At 43.4% G+C, this 21,135-nt stretch overlaps 1 protein-coding gene across 1 annotated transcript in view; it reads left to right on the top strand.

The window, feature by feature from the left end:
• The window catches only part of CTTNBP2 (cortactin binding protein 2), a 123,009-nt gene that overhangs the window by 81,143 nt on the left and 20,731 nt on the right, over positions 1 to 21,135 (top strand). The window contains 7 exon segments of the mRNA XM_081211408.1: positions 1,966 to 2,241; positions 3,577 to 3,672; positions 5,346 to 5,425; positions 8,775 to 8,861; positions 8,963 to 9,062; positions 11,719 to 11,871; positions 12,418 to 12,605. Of these exon segments, the coding sequence (XP_081067534.1) occupies positions 1,966 to 2,241; positions 3,577 to 3,672; positions 5,346 to 5,425; positions 8,775 to 8,861; positions 8,963 to 9,062; positions 11,719 to 11,871; positions 12,418 to 12,605 (980 nt within the window).

Raw genomic sequence — 21,135 nt, 5'->3', positions numbered from 1 at the left:
TGTGCAAAAGCCTACTCTTGGAATCACAGAAGATAAAATGCGAACCAGCAGTATATTTTAATACTATTTTGTTGTGAATACCGGATGCCTTTTTATACTTCATAATAACTATAGCATTGAGATCAGAACAGAACAAAGGGACACATCATATTTCTACCTTACTGCATGTATAACTAGTACTTAGGCATTATAATCAAGCCATTCAGAATGTTGAACCTGCGATTTGGCCAGAGTATAACATAATTATAAGCTAGAGCCACCCGCAAATGGCTTCTCAAAATTGTCCACCCTATTTGTGGGCAAAGAAACCGAGAAGAGCTTTTCAGCAAACCTCTCCAGAGAGAGGGAGAAATATCCAAACAGTTTATTGAGGTTTGGGGCTCATTAGCACAGCTTTTCCTTATATATTTCTTATTTTTCGCATCTCGTAAGGCGATGGAAGAGGGGTAAAGTCAAACTGTTGGAGGGTTACAGCACCTGCTGTGGCTGTAGAGGCCGCTGTGGGAGAGATACTGTACGTTTTATTGCAGGTGAGGCAGATGAAGGCATCCAGTTTTGATGGTGAGTGTGTGTGTGTGTGTGTGTGTGTGTGTGTGTGTGTGTGTGTTTACATGTCTTTGCTGCATTGGCAACTTGTCCACCTTGCACCTAGCATCATTCGTGTGTGTGTGTGTGTGTGTGTGTGTGTGTGTGTGTGTGTAAAATGGTAGAAAACCTTCCAAGAACATTTTTCAAAATGGCTTTTTTTCTTCTAGAAGGGCGAGAAAAAGAAAAACCTTAGCTTTTTCCTCCAACGATGACTTATGAGAAATTTCAGCTCAGCTCTAGTATAGTTGTATGTGGGCTAAAACACAGCACAGAGGAGAGACTGCCTCCCTGCTTTCCCTGTTGTAAAGATGATGAATGCCCAGAATACAAAGAATATGAAAGAAGGTAGAAAGAATAGGTAAAGAACTGGCAAAAGATGAAAGCAGGGCTGGACATATTAATGGCTCTCAAAATGCGTAACAAGGTGTCAGAAGTGGGGATTTTTCTTCCCACATATGGAAACAAGGCCAAGAACTAGTGGAATTCACCAGACAGGTTTTTAATTAAATGTTAGAACAACAGTCCTAGCAGTTTCAGAAGTTGAATAAGTGATTGTGGAATCATTCGAGATTTTTAACTGAGGCATTACTCTTCATGAAGGTTGTTCGGAGTTATTTAGGTACCGGGGTATGATGTGTTTGAACTGGCAGTTAGAGCAGTCATGCCCAGGTGGTCCCTTTATAAGTTGTTGGCATTTCCACAGGTGGTGCAGAAATAGTTATTTGAATGCCATCTGTCTCCATGACAACCATGCTAACAGCAACGTTATGGGCTGCATCGCCTTTCTGAATTGGGAAAACCACATGTGCAGGAGCCCAGTGCCAGCAGTTCAAACGCAAGTCCATTAATTGGCAGTCATCACACCATATCAAACATAATCTAAATCTACCTGTACCATCAATCAAATTTAAAATGAGATCAGCATGGAATATACTCAATAACAGGCATTCTGAAGTGCTGTGGGAAAGGTTAAAATACTCCCCTATGATTACTTTGGAGTAGTTCAGACCTCATGGAAATCAAAAGGTGGACACAATTGTTCTGTCGTCACACATGATGGTCATTATGCAAGCCACAAACTTTCGTACATCAAAGCCTTTTCTGTGTGTGATGTATTGATTCCATCACATTTGAAGTGGCTCTCAGACATTTTTGGAGTTTTCCCTACAGCTAGATCAAATGATAAAAAAAAATTGGCTATACAGGAAACGAACTTGGATTTATATTCTCTTCTATCTGATGGAGCTACCAACTGTACCCTGGGATGTTGTTTTTGAGATGTGTGGATGAATACTCATATTTTTCTTTTATCTATTGTAATTGTGTCATTGCATCTAGATTTTGCTACATTCAAGTTCTCCCATTCTATTTTAACAGATGCTCTGAAGATACCTTTATGGATTGCACTTAGCCAGGTGGAGCCAGCCCATTGCGGTACAGATGATCTCGAAATGGAAAACACCATATGCGTGCTAAACATCCACAAGCAGACAGCATGGGATGATTTTTCAAAAGCAGTGAGCCAGGCAGTGGCAAACCATTTCCAAGCAATCACTTCTGATGGATGGAAGAGCCTAGAAGACTTGACACTTAATAACACCACGGAATCCACCATCGGCCTCACTGCAAGCAGTATATTATCCATCAAACTTGGTATCTATTAGCAGTCTTAGCTCTGTAGAAAAAGAAAATTCCTCTATGTTTTGGGTTACATGGTATGCAACAAGTATCTTGGCTAAGAGCGTTGTACTGAACTCCTGGTGTATTATGCAATTGAGGGGATGTGGGTGACGCTGTGATCCACTGAGTCTCTTGGGCTTGCCAATCAGAAGGTCGGCGGTTCGAATCCCCGCAACAGAGTGAGCTCCTGTTGCTCTGTCCCAGCTCCTGCCAACCTAGCAGTTTGAAAGCACACCAGTGCAAGTAGATAAATAGGTATTGCTGTGGTGGGAAGGTAAACGCCGTTTCTGTGTGCTCTGGTTTCTGTCACGGTGTCCCGTTGCACCAGAAGCGGCTTAGTCATGCTGGCCACATGACCCAGAAAGCTGTCTGTGGACAAACGCCAACTCCCTCGGCCTGAAAGTGAGATGAGCGCCGCACCCCATAGTTGCCTTTGACCGGACTTAATCATTCAGGGGTCCTTTACCTTTTCTTTTTTACCTTATGCAATGGACTGATGGAATATAAAGAAACACAATTGTTCTCTGTATATACTTACCCAAAGTCCAAAATCGAGCCATGATTAAACAAGTAAATGCCAATACATTAACTCTGTGCCCTCCAGATGTTTCATTATGATATTAGTATAGTGGTACCTCGGGTTACACTTCAGGTTACATACGCTTCAGGTTACAGACTCAGCTAACCCAGAAATAGTGCTTCAGGTTAAGAACTTTGCTTCAGGATAAGAACAGAAATTCCCTTATGCTACATCTGATCTGTTTGGATACTCTGCGCAACGTAGAAAAGGGCAGTGGACCTTCTGTTGATGTTCGTCCCTGGCATATTGGCCGCACTCTGGAGCCAACTCTAGACTTTCAGCATAAGCTTATTTTTCTTAGTCCCCTATGTCATGGTAGCTTTTAAACATTACAGAATAAGAAAGGTGCCATATTGTACAACCTTGGTAGGTAAAGCCAGAAGTGGAGTGAATCTTGTGTCCTTAGTTTGAGATACGACATTTCCAGGAATCCAAACGAATCGCAAATTCCTTTTTTTAAAAAAGAGTAGACGTTACATTATTGTTTAATAATAATGATGATAACTTTATTATTTTTGTACCCCATCCATCTGACTGTGTTGCCCAAAGCACTCTGGGGCACTATATAAAGCTTTTTAAAACACTAACGGTTTATATTTCCATTAAATATTTGTTAAAACTAACCAAATTTAAATTCATGTGACATGGCATATACAAGTGTCTTCAAATATAGATGTGTTGTGTGTTTGTGTATATAAGTATGACCGATTTCATGTTCTTCTTAACAGGCAATGTTTCGTGGTCAATAGGTCAGGCATTTCCTCAACCACCTTGGAAATTTTTGAAAAGGAATCAGGTGGAACATATAATCATATTTCTGCTTGGTAAGTATGTCTGCTCCTACTTTGGCTTCACATATTTGCTTAAATGTTTATTGTGATGGATAGCCAATGGTTTGCTGACAGTTGTCATCTTAAGTAGTTACATGCTACATTCTTATTAAGCTTTGAAGTTCAGTGAATAGAGAAGCTTTGCTTCAATATGTTCAAAAGGGAAAACCTGAAAAACAAGGAAAGCAGGGAAGTTTATGGCCACAAAATAGTCTTGTCTAGTGAAAATATTAGAATAATATTTGTGATCCATATTTTAAAAAATGCCCTTCACAATATGCAGTTTCACAACTCTCAGCAAAACACGCACACATTATTATTATTACTATTATTATTAGTCAGCCTGGATAAACAAAAAGCAAATACTCTGAGCATGTGCAGTTTCACATTATTTTTGCTCACTTCCTGACTTTGGTTACTCTTGCCCACTCACATGACTGCTGTGAAGATATAGAAAGAGGCATAAAATGGCTGCAAAAGGAGACTTAGAGCTTGTATCATAGGCATTAAATTTTGGGTCGTTTAACCAGACTGATTCATCTTTGTATTATAAGGGGCCATGTCTTTCCCTCCCCACCCCAATATGCAAATTAGCATAGCTTCAAGTCTTCAACCAGCCTTATTGTGGTCTGAATAAGTCCCACTTATGCTCAATCAAGCTTAATCCCAGGTTAGTGTGCACAGTGGATTAATTCCCAAAAGGAGTTAATTTAGGCCTCTAACCACTGTGGAAAGCAGAGTGATCGGCTTTCGTTTTTAAAATGGTGTTGCTTTTGTAGTTCACCATTTTTGCCATTAAAAAGGTAAAGGGACCCCTGACCATTAGGTCCAGTCGTGGCCGACTCTGGGGTTGCGGCGCTCATCTCGCTTTATTGGCCGAGGGAGCCGGCATACAGCTTCCGGGTCATGTGGCCAACATGACTAAGTCACTTCTGGTAAACCAGAGCAGCACATGGAAATGCTGTTTACCTTCCCGCCGGAGCGGTACCTATTTATCTACTTGCACTTTGACGTGCTTTCAAACTGCTAGGTTGGCAGGAGCAGGGACCGAGCAACGGGAGCTCACCCCGTCACGGGGATTCAAACCACCGATCTTCTGATTGGCAAGTCCTAGGCTCTGTGGTTTAACCCACAGCGCTTAGGAAAAAAGCACCAAGTCATTTTGTTTCCTTATTGCTCCAGCTGGCATTGTGTGCCACTTAACCTGGGACTAGGCTCCATTAAGCACAAATATATTTACTTCTGAGTAGACATGTGCAAAAACCACAGCAGAATTAAATGTCTGTGCCTCTTTCTGAAGTCTGCACAATTTGCATCTGGCCAGGCTGAGAGGACTCTTGAACGCTTGTATTTATTGTGTGGCAGTAATTTCAGAAAATAGCTTCTCGGGAGTACCTGATCTGGGGAGTCCAACCACTGGAAAGATTCATCATGGTTGGTAGGATGAAAGAAAGGGCAAATTGCAGAGATTCCAAGGGCAAGAAAATGAGACAGAAGCAGGGAATGAAAGTACAGTAAGCTGGGGAAAGCAGAACCTCTTTAGGACTGCAGGGATGCCTATAGTCTGGTGTTCAAAAAACGTGCTCATTTATCACAGCTCTGGCTCTGTGCAACTTAATCCCCCACAGAGCGTAGGGTTGTTTTCATGTGTATCCTTTCCTTTAAAGGTCCTCAAGAAGGCTGTCTGCACAGTGTGACTTATACATCTATGATCCATCTTCAGACGCTGCAGAATTACCTCAGGCTGGTAAGGGTCAGCTTAGTTCTGCCTTAGCAACGTTCATCTCTCTCCACCACAATCGTTTTGTAAAAATTAACAAACTTCTTGTGTTTTCTAACTGTTTGGGGGCACAGTCTCCTGAGCTGTGCTCTTCTACAGTACTCTCTAGAAGGGAGCCAGTGCTCAAACCTCTGCGACATACAGATTTTTTTCCACATTTGTCTTCTCTGCCAAGAGCCAAATATGTTATGGACTGATTCAGATAACCAAGTTTCTCATGGATCTTACCATGATGACAAAACCCATGTTGAAGTGGGAGTAAAATAGTTGTGTGACTGCACCCTCAGACCTCCTCTTGAGGTCTTTTAAACTACAGTGGTGCCTCGGGTTACATACGCTTCAGGTTACATACGCTTCAGGTTACAGACTCCGCTAACCCAGAAATATTACCTCAGGTTAAGAACTTTGCTTCAGGATGAGAACAGAAATCGTGTGGTGGCGGCGCAGCGGCAGCGGAAGTCCCCATTAGCTAAAGTGGTGCTTCAGGTTAAGAACAGTTTCAGGTTAAGAACGGACCTCCGGAACGAATTAAGTACGTAACCAGAGGTACCACTGTAATTGGCTCCTGGTTGCTTTTGAGCAATTGGAATCTTTTATGGCTATGTCCCCACCACGACAAGTGGTTCCATTCTGCTGCTCTGAAAAATGAATTAGCGAAGCAGCCACTCTAGAAAGGCACAAAACAGTGTTGGCACAGAATATTTTCTCCCGGTCTATGGGCTTTGAAGAATGCAAGTCTTAACTCTTATTATCTTGCTGGTTTTCTCTACCTGTGCCAGAATGCTACTGCTTTCTTAAGGCTATAAAGAGAACCTTGCTGGATCAGTTCCAAGGTCCACTTTGATCCGGCACCCTGTTCCCAAAAGGTTGTCCGGGTGCAAAGTCCACAGACGAGCTGTGATGGCAACCAGCCCTCCCATACCAGCAAATGTGATTCAGAGGAGCATTGCCTCTGAACATGGGTGCTTCATTTACCATATTTTTCGCTCTATAAGACGCACTTTTTCCCCTTCAAAAATTAAGGGGAAATGTGTGTGCATCTTACGGAGTGAATGCAGGCTCCTTGGCTTCAGTGATAGCAATGTGAAGCCTCTGAAGCGCAGAGGGAGAGCTCCCCCCGCACTCCGGAGGCTTCGCATTGCTTTCGCTGAAGCCGCCTGAAGCCCCCGGAGTGCATCGCGAACTCCCGCTGTGCTCCGGGGGCTTCAGGCAGCTATCAGCAAGCCTTCGGAGTGGAGCAGGAGTTCCCGCTGTGCTCCGAAGGCTTGCGGATAGCCGCCTGAAGCCTGGAGAGCGAGAGGGGTCGGTGCACACCGATCCCTCTTGCTCTCCAGGCTTCGCTTTGCTGGAGAGGCACTGCACAGTTTTCCCTCTCTGGTCAGCGCCCCTTCAGTGAAGCGGGAGGAGAAATGGAAGGGGCTCCGTTTCTCCTGCCACTTCGCTGAGGGGGCGCTGAGCAGAGAGGGGGAGAATTTCCCCCCCCCCCTGTTCTCCTCCTCCTATGGTCCGGTGCGTCCTATAGAGCGAAAAATACGGTAACTATCAGGGCAACAGAACTGTCATGTAACAGCAAGATGGGGAACTAATTCTCAGACCCAAGGGCTATGTTTCTGGCCCCCTGGACTGCACCATCCCATTGCCTCCTTCACCAGCCCTTCACATGCTTTTGCCAGGCTGGAACGAGTGACATTATAACATTGTGAGTTGCATTTGTTGCGCGCTCTCTCTCTCTCTCTCTCTCTCTCTCTCTCTCTCCTTTCACCTCTAATTCCCCACCTACCACTGACAGGTTGTCCTTGAGGGAATGCAGACCTCAGCCTGCAAACAGCTCACCCTTCCTTCTATAAAGCTTCACTAAAGTTTCGTACACCGAGTTCACTTTCTATAAAGTTCCTTTTACTATCCGTTTCCACTTAAAAGCAAGGAAGCAAAATTCTCAGGAGTGGCAAGTTAGCCTTCAAAGGACATGGCTATTACAGTGGTAGAGAGCTAATTTAGTCCTCTTGGAATTCAATTTGTAAACTTATCTTCAGAACCCTTTACAGGTAGTTACGTTGCTAGGAAACTGAGACACGAGCGTTAGATTTCATTCCGGGAATAGCAGCACAGGAAACGCAGAATACTTGAAAAGCCCTCCTCTGTAGTTATTCTATCCAGATACATAGATTTTTAAAAAACCACCTAAATCATGCTCACAGTCCAAAGAATTGCACGGTTCATTCTGCGGAGCAGAGGGGATTCTCAAATAGCAGGACTGCGCGCCATTGCTTTTGACACTTGGTAAAATGTCACAGGGATCTACTGGTTAAAGGGGAGAAAATACAACAACTCTGCTCAGCAAGTCCTTGGATGCACCCAAAGTAGCACTTTACATCCTGGCATTTGATATTAAATGGCATTTTGATTTTCTGTTTCAGGGGTAATAACTGACTGGTGTCTTTGTTAACATTCACTCCAGTTAATACATTATACAGTACAGTGGTACCCCGGTTTAAGAACAGCCCTGTTTACAAATGATTCGGTTTATGAACTCTGCAAAACCGGAAGTAGTGTCCCCGTTCGCGAACTTTACCTCGGTCTAAGAATGGAAGCCGAACGGTGGAAGGGCACCTGCAGCGGGGGCCTCATTAGGGAAAGCGTGCCTCGGTTTAAGGATGGTTTCGGTTTAAGAACGGACTGAGGTATGACTGTACCTCAGGTTACAGATGCTTCAGGTTACAGACGCCTCAGGTTACAGACTCCGATAACCCGGAAGTAGTACGTCTGGTTAAGAACTTTACCTCAGGATGAGAACAGAAATCGCGTTGCAGTGGCGCAGCGGCAGCGGGAGGCACCATTAGCTAAAGTGGTACCTCAGGTTAAGAATGGACCTCCGGAACGAGTTAAGTTCTTAACCCGAGGTACCACTGTACTAAGAATCAAAAGCATGATTATAGGGGCACTCATCCTTCCAGACTTGTGATGTAGGGATGGTAGAATGGTCCTTAATGCTTTTATGAACCCTGAATAGAAACAGAGCAATTAACTGTTACCATTTTATAAGCTGCTGGCTGTGAGCATCCCCCCCCCCGTATTGAAATGGGTACCAGGTGGCCACCCATGTTCTAATTACATTTTTAAAAATCTGTAAGGCTGCAATCCTACATAGCAGGTTCTTGGGAGCAAAGTCCCTTTTAATTCAGTGGGACTTGCTTTTGAGTAGACATCTATGTGATTGCACTATAAGCAATGTCTAAAGAACAATAAACACCTCTTTTCATTCATTTTAAAACAGGCCTGTGAAAGTACATATAAATATTACTGTGTTTATCTATAGGTGGAACAGTACCGCAATATTATCTTCCATGGTCCAGAAGGAAGCTTGCAAGATTATGTGGCGTACCAAATAGCCCTCTGTATGAAGGTAAGAAGATAAAACTATACAACATTTTGGCAGAGGGCATGGAGGGTGGGTAGAAAGAGCCTATTATTCACCTTTGCTGAATTTGTGAACTTTTAACACAGCACAAGCAACTGGCTGCAGGATTCAGCTGTGAAATTGTCAAAGTGAAGATAGATTCTGATTTCTCTAAGGAGCAACTTGCAGAATTATTCATCAACAGCGGTAAGATGATTTTAATAAATCAGCGGAGGCTGGGATTAAAAAAAAGAAGGCTTACTTGGAATGATGTTTACAAAGGAAATAGTACACCAAAGCACTTTGTGCACCCTATGGCATATTTTTAATCTAACTTTTCAGAAACTCCAGAGACAAAATTTGATGTTGTGAAAAAGAGACAGAGCCTAAACTGAAGACAAAATTTAATGCCAAGCTTTGAATAGTTTTATTTTATATCTCTCCTGACAGATGTGAGGATAGGTCGGGGATTTAAAAATGCCCCCCCCCAAAAAAATACAATTATTATTCATGATTTGGAAATATTTAATTCATATGAATAGCATAAAATGAAATGAAGGTAAATTGTTGTTTTATAGGTATTATAAGGGATAGGCAGAAATCTCTCAATATTTCATTCCCATACTGAACCTCATGTGACTACATCCCTCAGGATTCACCCAGAGTGTTTCCATCTCTAAATCATTCTTCACCAATGATTATAGGAATAACACTCCCAAGAGATTTACAGGCATCTCATACGTCTGTCTAGCACAGGCATAGGCAAACTCGGCCCTCCAGATGTTTTGAGACTACAATTCCCATCATCCCAGACCACCGGTCCTCCTAGCTAGGGATGGTGGGAGTTGTAGTCCCAAAACATCTGGAGGGCTGAGTTTGCCTATGCCTGGTCTAGCAAAATGAAATAAAGAACAAATGATGATGACGTGACGCCCAGCAAGTTCATCCGTGACTACAGTGGGGCCTCCTGCTGCCACCTTGCCGCCAGAGCATGATTTCTGTTCTTATCCTGAAGCAAAGTTCTTAACCTGAGGTACTATTTCTGGGTTAGCGGAGTCTGTAACCTGAAGCGTGTGTAACCTGAAGTCCCCATTAGCTAAAGTGGTGCTTCAGGCTCAGAACAGTTTCAGGTTAAGAACAGACCTCCAGAACGAATTAAGTTCTTAAGCCGAGGTACCACTGTATTTTGATTGGGCTGGTCTAACAGTCTAACTTGTCTGTAACAAACAAGTGAAACTTTTTCAGAATAACTAAGTTAGCTGTTTCAGTTTAAAAGTTAGGTTTATAAATGTCAGGCTTCAAGGAATCGACTTCCTCCCCTCCACCCCCCTGGCAATAGATAAACAGAACATACTGAACGGAGTCTTCTTACCAGTTAGAATTCTTTAATAATCACAGCAAGGGATAACGAACATCTCCCTTTAAGAATTGTGGTGTTTTCAATTAAGGCTACACTCCGCCCTGCCTGTCCCTCTCTCAATCCACATCACCTCCACATCTGGCACCCTGATCTTGAAGTCTCTTTGCTTTCTATTCAGCAACTTTCTCAGTTCTCCTAGAACGTGGGAAGGGGGGAAGGGGGATGTTGTCCAGCGACTGTGAATCCGTTAACCCTCTCTCTTCCAATGTGTTTCTTCTCCTAGCTGCTCTTCATCTGGTATTTCCCAGCTTTTCCCTTCTGAGCTATGCCCCTCTGCAAACCACTGTTCTAAATCTATACTGCCCTCCTGCTCCTGGGGAGATTCAGGGTCAGGGGGGAAAAGAGGTGGCACCCACAATGGCTCCTCGTTGTAACCCCCCTCAGCACTGTCCCTGACAATAAGCAAAGTTGTCAAAAGTGTGCATCTGTTTTGCCGGACACAAAGGCTGGAGACAGAAAATGTATTTGTTTAGTTAAGAGAGTTGAGAGGTTCCCATTCACTGTTGCCTCTGCTCAATCAGAGGTAGGCATAACCCAGTATCCTGGTGGAGATGCGCATTGCCCCCTTTTCGGTCAACCGAACAATCATTTGGTAAGCAGAGAAAAACCGATAACCTTCCCTCTGCTGATCTGCGGAGGGAGGGGCTGTGTGCTTCTGTGTGTGAGAGAGAGGGGGCACTATTCTCACTTTTGGTTAGACTAGGGTTACCAGACGTACCCGGGGACAGTTCCCAGATTTGCAAATCTGTCCCCGGGAAATGTGGCAGCAGCAGCCTCAGCAGCCCAGAGCCAGCCTGTTAGTGCTGCTCGCTGCTGTGGCACCCGCCATTTTTCCTGCGCCACGGCAGTGAGCATCTCCTGAAGCCAGCCAGAGCAAACTGCACTACCAGGCTGGCCCCTCCTGGGCAACGGTCGCCTGCCCATGACTCCTCAGCCTCCCCTGTTCTGTCAGAACAAAGGGGGAAGGGGGGAAGGAGATCGGGGAAGGCTCATGCACGCCATTGCCCAGTTTTTGAAAAAACTCTGCGCATTTATGTTTCACAGGGTGCGAAAGAAGGGCTTTGCACCTTTATACAATATGCATGTGTGCTTGGGCCCAGGGTCTTTTGCCTCACCATTCCCACTACTGACTCCCTGTTGCTACTTAGCTTAAAAAAAGAAGTGTCCCCGGATTCATTGAAAAAAATCTGGTAACCATAGGGTAGACTCCCAACTGCTAGCATGTGGCCCTTGGAAAGATAGCCAAGAGGGAATGTGGCCCTTGAGCCAAGGAAGGTTGCCCACCCCTTCCATGAGATATTTGGGGGGCAAAGGGGGGTGGAAAAAAGCAGCATCAAAGTTCCTACATGCTCTAGATATGTTCTTATTATGAAAAATGCATGTTGTAAATTGAGAGAGGCAGGTCTCCCTCTGCCAGCCACAATAAGCTCTTTGTATCCACAGGTTGCCTGATCCCCGTGAAACAGCCTTCTGTAAACAACAGAACCATTGTAATTTTAGAGAATTTGGAAAAAGCGACATTATTGGAATTACTGGGGGAGTTTCTCCAACCTCTTGAAAACCGTGGCTCTGAGAACCCCTACACTATGAAGAAAGGTACAGAAATGTTTTTTTGTTTTTCTGGGGTTCACTACTATGGAAAACACACTTTTAAAGTATCTGAAGACGTGTGCATGCACACGAAAGCTCATACCAATGACAAACTTAGTTGGTCTCTAAGGTGCTACTGGAAGGAATTTTCTTTATTTTGTTTTAAAGAGCAGAGTTTTCTTTGGAAGTTTGCCCTTGACACAGGCTTAGCACAAACACACAAACATGCCGGCCTGCACCTGACTCCTCCCTGATCTCTCTGCAGTGCATTGCACTGAGCTAAGCCATAGCCTTAGCAGGACACCTGAACCCAGGCTCATGGATTAGCTCTCTTCAGAGAAACCACAAGCTATAAGCAAGGTTCATCGTATGGTTTGAGGCTTAGCTCAGTACAGAATGACAGGGGAGTCGCATACGAACCCTGCCACAGTGATATGTAATCCATTTAAATGAGCTTGCATTTGGACTCTGGTTCTTGATTAGCTCTATCACCTGGATGTTTTATTTTGAGTTTTTCTTCTCTATTGGTTGTTTTGTTTTGTTTTTGTTTAGCCAATGGTGCGTCTGAAGCTTATTACTTCCACGAGAATTGTTTTCTTATGGGGACCATTGCAAAATCTCGGCTTCAAGGCTCCGACCTGATGGTTCAGCAACATTTCCTCTGGGTTCAGCTAAGATGGGACGGAGAACCGATCCATGGCCTCCTGCAAAGGTTCTTAAGAAGGAAGGCTTTAAGCAAGGTAGGAGCATGCCTGCTTGAGTTTCAGGTCACTGTTCACTACAAAAGGTGTTCGGCGTTACTAGAACCAAATAAATTAATAAGAGAACTAAAGCTCTTCCATTTTGGAGGACAAAGAAGTGAGCCATTGTATACAGCTCAATAAGCTTCTGCGATTTAGTTTATGAATTGAGATACAGTTAATTTTTTATTATTATTATTATTTTTAATAATATTTTATTAGGTTTTATCCATTAAAAAGTTTAGAAAAATACAAAAAACGAAAAAGATACAAAATTACAAAATACGGAAATACAGACATTAAACACAAAAAAGAAAAAAAGCACATATAAAAAGACAAAAATTCCTTCTTTCTTAATTTCTCCTCTTTGATTAACTTATTTTCCTGACTCCCTCGCGTCTCCCATTTTTGTATCCCTTTTAAGAGTTAGTTCAGCAAATTCATGTCCTGTTAGTCTATCTATTTATTAATCCAATCTTGCATTTTGCCTTGTTGCTAAAACCCCTGCAATTCATTTCAATGTCCTCAACATTCAAAAATTTTACAATATTTCTGCAAATACATTTTAAAGTTCCTCCAGTCTTCTTCCACCAACTCTTCTCCCTGTTCTCGGATTCTGCCAGTCATTTCCGCCATCTGAATTGAGATACAGTTAAACCTCTGTACATTGTCGAATGTAATTCGTTCTGGAAGTCCGTTCCGAAACATTCGACAAGCGAGGCGAATTGGTTGCAAGAGCTTCCTACACTCAAGCAGAAGCCACGTCAGATGTTCAGCTTCCAAAAAACATTCAAAAACCGGAGCATTTACTTCCGGGTTTTCGGCCTTTGGGAGCTGAAAAGTTTGAAAACGGAGCCATTCGGGAGCCGAGGTTTGACTGTATATATTTATAAATACACAGATGGAACTTCATCATCATTCCTACGTACCAGCAACAAACCAGTAACTTTCGTGCATAAGCTTTTCTTAAATCAAATTGCAGAATTGCTTTTGAGCGGTCTTGGCTTATTGGTAGTCAATTACATCACCAATACGTGTTAAGGAGGCATTTTCTGCCTGCTGTAACTGCTACCATTTAAGACTTCAATAGAGGTGCAGTGTGTATTGGATGTGTTGTATGTACTGTTTAAGTTAAATGTTATTAGTAATAGTGGTGCCTCGCAAGACGAAAATAATCCGTTCTGTGATTCTCTTCGTCTAGCGGTTTTTTCGTCTTGCGAAGCAAGCCCATTGACGGATTAGCGGATTAGCGCTATTAGCGGCTTTTAGCGGCTTTTAGCGGTCTTATCAGCTGATAAGCGGCTTAGCGGCTTAGGAAAAGGGGGGAGGGGGAAAAACCCACAGGAACTCGCAAGACATTGTCGTCTTGCGAAGCAAGCCCATAGGAAATTCATTTTGCGAAGCACCTCCAAAACGGAAAACTCTTTCGTCTAGCGAGTTTTCCGTCTTGCGAGGCATTCGTCTTGCGGGGCACCACTGTATGTAAACTGATCTTAATTGATGTATAGTAAAGTTTATTTTAAAAAAAGAAAGAAAAAGAAAAATCCACCCAACTGTACTGCAGGAGGGTTGAGTTGTTGCCTGATGATAAGCTCTCATCCTTCAGGTTTGTCACAGACACATAATAAATAATAATAATAATAATAATAATAATAATAATAATAATACCGTATTTTGCGCCCCATAAGACGCTCCGGCCCATAAGACGCACCTAGTTTTTTGGGGGGGAAATAAAGGGAAAAAATTATTTCCCCCCCAGGCGCGGGGCTGGGGCAGCCCGAGCTTCCCCCGACCCCAGCCCCCAAACAGGCAGCTCTCTGCAAGCCGTGGGAGCCCAGCGGTGGTTCCCGCTGCTTGAGGAGAGATCCGCGAAGCCTGCACGTGCTGGGATCAGCGCTTGCAGGCTTCGGGATGCCTGCAACTCTCCCCAAGCAGTGGGAACGTTCCCGCTGCTTGGGGAGAGATCCGCGAAGCCTGCGCGTGCTGGGATCAGCGCGCGCAGGCTTCGGGATGCCTGCAACTCTCACCAAGCAGTGGGAACGTTCCCGCTGCTTGGGGAGAGATCCGCGAAGCCTGCGCGTGCTGGGATCAGCGCGCGCAGGCTTCGGGATGCCTGCAACTCTCCCCAAGCAGTGGGAACGTTCCCGCTGCTTGGGGAGAGATCCGCGAAGCCTGCACGTGCTGGGATCAGCGCTTGCAGGCTTCGGGATGCCGGCAACTCTCCCCAAGCAGTGGGAACGTTCCCGCTGCTTGGGGAGAGATCCGCGAAGCCTGCACGTGCTGGGATCAGCGCTTGCAGGCTTCGGGATGCCGGCAACTCTCCCCAAGCAGTGGGAACGTTCCCGCTGCTTGGGGAGAGATCCGCGAAGCCTGCACGTGCTGGGATCAGCGCTTGCAGGCTTCGGGATGCCGGCAACTCTCCCCAAGCAGTGGGAACGTTCCCGCTGCTTGGGGAGAGATCCGCGAAGCCTGCACGTGCTGGGATCAGCGCTTGCAGGCTTCGGGATGCCGGCAACTCTCCCCAAGCAGTGGGAACGTTCCCGCTGCTTGGGGAGAGATCCGCGAAGCCTGCACGTGCTGGGATCAGCGCTTGCAGGCTTCGGGATGCCGGCAACTCTCCCCAAGCAGTGGGAACGTTCCCGCTGCTTGGGGAGAGATCCGCGAAGCCTGCACGTGCTGGGATCAGCGCTTGCAGGCTTCGGGATGCCGGCAACTCTCCCCAAGCAGTGGGAACGTTCCCGCTGCTTGAGGAGAGGTCCGCGAAGCCTGGAGAGCGAGAGGGGTCGGTGCGCACCTACCGCTCTCGCTCTCCAGGCTTCAGCGAAAGCCTGCATTCGCCCCATAAGACGCACCCACATTTCCCCTTCATTTTTGGAGGGGAAAAAGTGCATCTTATAGGGCGAAAAATACGGTAATAATAATTTATTTATACCCTGCCCTTCTGGCTGAGTTTCCCCAGCCACTCTGGGCGGCTCCCAATTGAGTGTTAAAAATAATACGTAAGGGATGGAAACCACTTCAGGTCGGTTTTCAAAAGCAGTGACACCTCTACACACTGCACATATTACAACATAAACACACCAAAACACACCCTTGCCACTAACTTCCTATTCTTTTCATTGTGCTATTTTACATTTGTTAACCTATACACATTTCATTATTATTAATTTCCATTTCTTCCAATTGGTTTTATTATATACTTTCTTTATATTTCATGATTCATTCTATGTCTGCCCAGAGGTTAGCATTATCACAGTAATTTCTATTATATTCTTCAAAAGTTATTCAATCTTTATTAACTTTTTGTATTGAGTTTCTTCTTATTCTTCCTTTCATCTTTGCGAGTTGTAGATATTCAATCATTCTCATTTGCCAGTCTGTTTTGGTGGGGATGTTGTCACTTTTCAAATTCTTACCTATTAGAATCCTAGCCGCTGTGGTTGGAGTATAAAATAATAAGAGAATTTTCGGATATCATATATAATGAAATTAAGAAGATTCTTAAATTTTCCTTCCGCAAAAAACCTGAAGCCGCCTTCTTCTTCTTCTTCTTCTTCTTCTTCTTCTTCTTCTTCTTCTTCTTCTTCTTCTTCTCCTCCTCCTCCTCCTCCTCCTCCTCCTCCTCCTCTTCCTCCTCCTCCTCCTCCTCCTCCTCCTCCTCCTCCTCTGATTGTAGGTCTCCTGGCAGCATGGAGAGCTTCAAATCCTAGTTAGCAATGGATGGTTTATCATCCTACTCCCTTTGAAATGAAGTCATAAAGCATTGCTGCTTAGTGAAACTGGTGTTTGTCAGGAGCTAGCTTTAAGTGATTTTTCTTGAGCCCGTGGTGGTGGAGAGCTGATCTCGAGAATATATGGCAGAGAGAAATTTAGCAGGTGTGACTTCTTCCGCAAGCAGCACCTGAGAGACAGTTCTTTGACAGTTCTTCTAGGAGACCCAGAAGCCAACGTGGATTAAGAGATTGAAACCTCAAGGATGTGAGCCCATTGTAAATGAAAGCAAGCTATACATTGCTGCTTTGATATTTAGATATGTTGGGTTTGTTGTGTTCTTTCCACGTTCAAGGCATACCACATACATCATCACAGTAATATTTGTATAAGGTATACTGTAGTCTATAGAGCTATAGTTGCACAGTAGTTAGTGATGTCACTGAAATTTTTGTATTTTGACTCTCAAAAATACAGTCGTACCTTGGAAGTCGAATGGAATCCATTCCGGAAATCCATTCGACTTCCAAAACGTTCAAAAACCAAATTGCAGCTTCTGATCGGCTGCAGGATGCTCCTGCAGCCAATCAGAAGTCATGGAAGCCCTATCGGACATTTGGGTTCCAAAAGAACGTTTGCAAACTGGAACAGTCACTTCCAGGTTTGCACCATTCAGGAGCCAAAACGTCCGAGTTCCAGGGCGTTTGGGATCCAAGGTACGACTGTACAAGCATCCAGGACTCATAATGTCTGTCTCAATAGAAGATGAACATTGCAGTGTTATAATTCTTCTTGGGCTTGGATTTTTATTTGAGCTAAAAAAGATCTCAGCTTCTTCCACCCCACACATCAACCCAGTTCTCTTCCAGCCTCCTCTTCCCTTTCCTTCCTCTTCCCTAAACTACCTACTTCTGCTGTTCCAGCGGGAGATAGGTCGAATAATGAACCAAGCAAGGGATTCATAAGGTATCAGGTAATCGTGATGAAATTCCTCCCTCCCACTTGGTGCTTATGAAACAGCAGCAACCATGTAAAAAACAACAGGGAGGGAGGGGGAGTTCTGGGGCTTTTAGTGCATTCCTAGAAAAGGTTCATATTGGAGCCAAGTTTCATCTTGGGATTTTTGGAGAAAGCTCATGAAAGGTGTGCTTTCCGTGATGAACTTCCAGAGAGCACTCATCACCCGTAATAGCTGCCACTCCACATATGAACTGAAACAGCAAAGTATTGTGGTAGTATTCAATGTTGGTTTGGAAGTGCAAAACATTTCCCTGTGGTGAGAGCAAGATGAATATATAGTGGAATCTTATATGTCTATGCAGAAGCAAGTCTCGCTGAGTTCGATGGGATTTACTCCCAGATAAGTAGGTATAGGATTGCAGATTTGCATTATTCAAAATAAGCCAATAATGTATACAGGGTGGTGAATTAGGGTTACCTTGGTGCAGAAGTCTGTGCATTTTATACTAATATATACACAACCCTCATCGTGATATTCCCTTTTAAAATTAATTTCAATTAAATGTCCACAACAGAACTATGAAAGCAGCGCTGTAAAAAACAAAACAAAATGGTATCTTTATACAGCTGGTCTGACTGCACACCAGAAAGCCCTGCTTCTAATGAGATTAGGAAGAACATGAGTTATTTCTTATGAAAGGATTTCCTTTTTAGCTCTTGCCTCAAAGCAAGGCATTATCCCTTAACTGAATACTTGCGTATGGTTCTTCTGTCATTTCCTGATCTCTGCCTCTATCTTTGTTAAATGCCTGGAGTGCTCCCCATTGTCTACAAGTGTTTTTTAATTGAAAATGAGCAAAATGGAAGCAAGGGCATAAATGCGCCAAAAAGCTTCAGCAAATGAGCAAACCAGCACAATGAGAACTGAAGGAATAATTTGAAATTTGAAGTCATTGATAGCAGTAGGCCTCCGCTGTGCGAGAGAGCCTTAGTACTTGGCGCTTTCTTTATACAGTTGTTATAAAACAAGAGAGCCCTCTTTTTTGTGAGAGGTGCAAGATTATTTACACTGAAACAAAACAAAGCTCTGGGTGCAAGTTTTTTCTTTTTTTATAATAATATTTATTAGCATTTTCATTTTCAACAAACACCATACAATATTTACATTTCTTATCATCACCTATATTTTGACTCTCTTGAGTCATCAACTTACCCCCAGCCCTCCAAATTGACTTTCTAGCTTCCAATCATAATTTCATCTGCATTTCTCATTCCCCCTATCTGCCTTTCTTTTTGCTTTGATATTCATTTTAATTGTAAACAAGCTTCTACTTTTGACTAGCAAACCTTTAAATCAGTCCTGTTAGTGTTGTTAAATGTTTACAATGCTCTTTCAAATACGTAATAAATTTACTCCAGTCTTTTTCAAATCATTGGTCTCGCTGGTCTCAGATTTTCCCGGACCGTTTTGCCAGTTCTGCATATTCAATCATCTTATTTTGCCATTCTTCTACTGTCGGAATTTCTTGCTGCTTCCATTTCCGGGCTAAAAGAATCCTTGCTGCTGTTGTAGCGTATAAAAATAGAGTATAGTCTTTCTTGGGAATCTCTTCTCCTAGAATACCTAGCAGGAAAGCTTCTGTTTTCTTATGAAAAGTGTTCATAAAGACTTTCTTAAGTTCATTATATATCATATCCCAGTATGCTTTCACCTTGGGACAAGTCCAATTATCTGTCTCCTTTGGCGATCACTTGTAGCCGAGTAAGAGTGTCTTCCATAAACACGGTTTTAACAGTGGTTTTGGAAGACGCCTGTGCGTGAATTTGTTTTTTGTGTGTAGATCAGTGCACGCTGACCAACGCACAGTCTTCGCAGTAAGACTCTATTCCGATGGCATGAGTACCACAACGACTGATAGATTCCTATCTGCTGCAGCCTTCACCCGCCTTCACAGCTGTTGTAACATACCACTTATCGCCCTCCTGTTCTGCCATTGAGGACTTTTTGGATCATCCTTTGTCAAGCTCCTCCCCTTTGACCTTACCGCCTTGGGTGACCCTGCTGGGAGTACGAAACTCCTGATGGCTTTGCTCACAAGGGTCATAGGAACGTGCAAGCCCACTCACCATGACAAGGTGATGATCCAGTGAATGAGTTCTCCATCCGTAGACCCTAGTGGGCTTATTTGGTGGTGAAGCAGTGCCCAGTGTCTGCATCTAGGGCCCCTTAGCAATGCTACCACAATGGCATTGTGGGAAATTGAAATGATGAATAGACTTAAAGCATTGCTGACAGGACTGATACATTTTCGCCTTCCTAGATCGAGACTTTTCACCACCAATGTGCTGGTCGGAACTTGTGCCCAGGTAGCATTAAATGTTAATTGGGAGAAAAGTTACAGCCCCAAAGGCTTCATTTGTTCCTTTGTAACATTAGATGTGCAGCAGTCATATTCCCCAAGCTTGTCCTGGCAAGATGGCGTAAGCGAGAGCATCTGCACACTGCTGGCGACACCGTTGTTTCTTGCTATATGTAATGTTATGCCTTGTTCCCTCTTGAGGTGGTGATGATATGCCAGTTGAAGGCAGACTGCATAGCCAATATCTCTGTAATGCTTCTACTGGGACTTAAGTGTGAATGCTTCGTATAGAATTAGGCTTTATTCATCTATTGGGATGTTCTTCTTTTTAAAAAAAGCCCCATTAAAATGTACAAGTGTACAACCCTTGTCCATTATTATAGGGCTTGCTCAAGAAATCAGTTGATGTTACTACCACTGGAAGGGCGAAATAAAACACTCCATAGTTTCAAATATTAAAATTTTGGTTCATATTAGAAGCTGGAGCATCCTACTGACTTTGCATCTTCTTGTTTACATTTAGGTGTGCTTTGGAGTTTCTGGCCACTGCTTGTGTTGTTTCAAAAGAACTGAAATGTTTTCATCTTTCTGAGTTTGGAAATAATTCACACATGCCTGTACACCATTTGATATCTTATTGCTTGGTCACTCAACACAATGACTTTCTTTTTTACCGTCTTATTTCCTCCCAAACATTGCATACAACAACACACATATGTGCAGACACCCACACACCCACACACAAAATGATAATAATGAAAGTAAATATTTTTCCCCCTTTTATCTTCCAAAATCTTTTCTTCAACTTTGACTTCCTGTCAAATCCCTTTGCATATATTTTATCTTACATTTGAATGTACACAAAACAATAAACCTTTCTATATAATTTTTCTAATACATTGTGAAAACATAATAAATCCTTAATTGTTATCCACCTCCTTTTAGTTCCTTTATCACTCGAATGCTAGCATGGAGTAAAAACTATTATTGTATTTTTGAACATATATTCTATAACCATCCCATTTTTCCACAAATTTTTGCTTTGAGTTTCCTCTGAGTTTACTAGTCAATTGAGCCGTCTCCACCAATTCCTGTAATTTGATTTGCCAATCTGTTATTTTTGGAGCCTCGTGATCTTTCCATCCCTTGGCCACAAGTATATGAGCCGCTGCGGTTGCATACAAGAATGCCTCTCCTAGATTTTTTGGGATCTCTTTATCTATAATACTTAATAGAAATGCCTCCGGTTTTTTAGTAAAAGTTTTTAGTAAAAGAACTCAAATGTTTTCATCTTTCCGAGTTTGGAAATAATTCACACATGCCTGTACACCATTTGATATCTTATTGCTTGGTCACTCAACACAATGACTTTCAGCCCTGAAAGCTCCATCGAAAAGCACTTGTATTTATAGTGATGAGAAGTGAGAAGGACAGGGGTCTTGGTGGCATTTGATCCATGGTGGGTTTTTCACACGAACAGTGACTGCTTGATGCTGTGG

This window comes from Podarcis bocagei, assembly GCF_964188305.1.
Source record: "Podarcis bocagei genome assembly, chromosome: 10".
Lineage (NCBI taxonomy): Eukaryota > Metazoa > Chordata > Lepidosauria > Squamata > Lacertidae > Podarcis > Podarcis bocagei.
The sequence above is the reverse complement of the archived record's forward strand: the minus strand, read 5'-3'. Positions and strand labels throughout refer to the sequence as shown.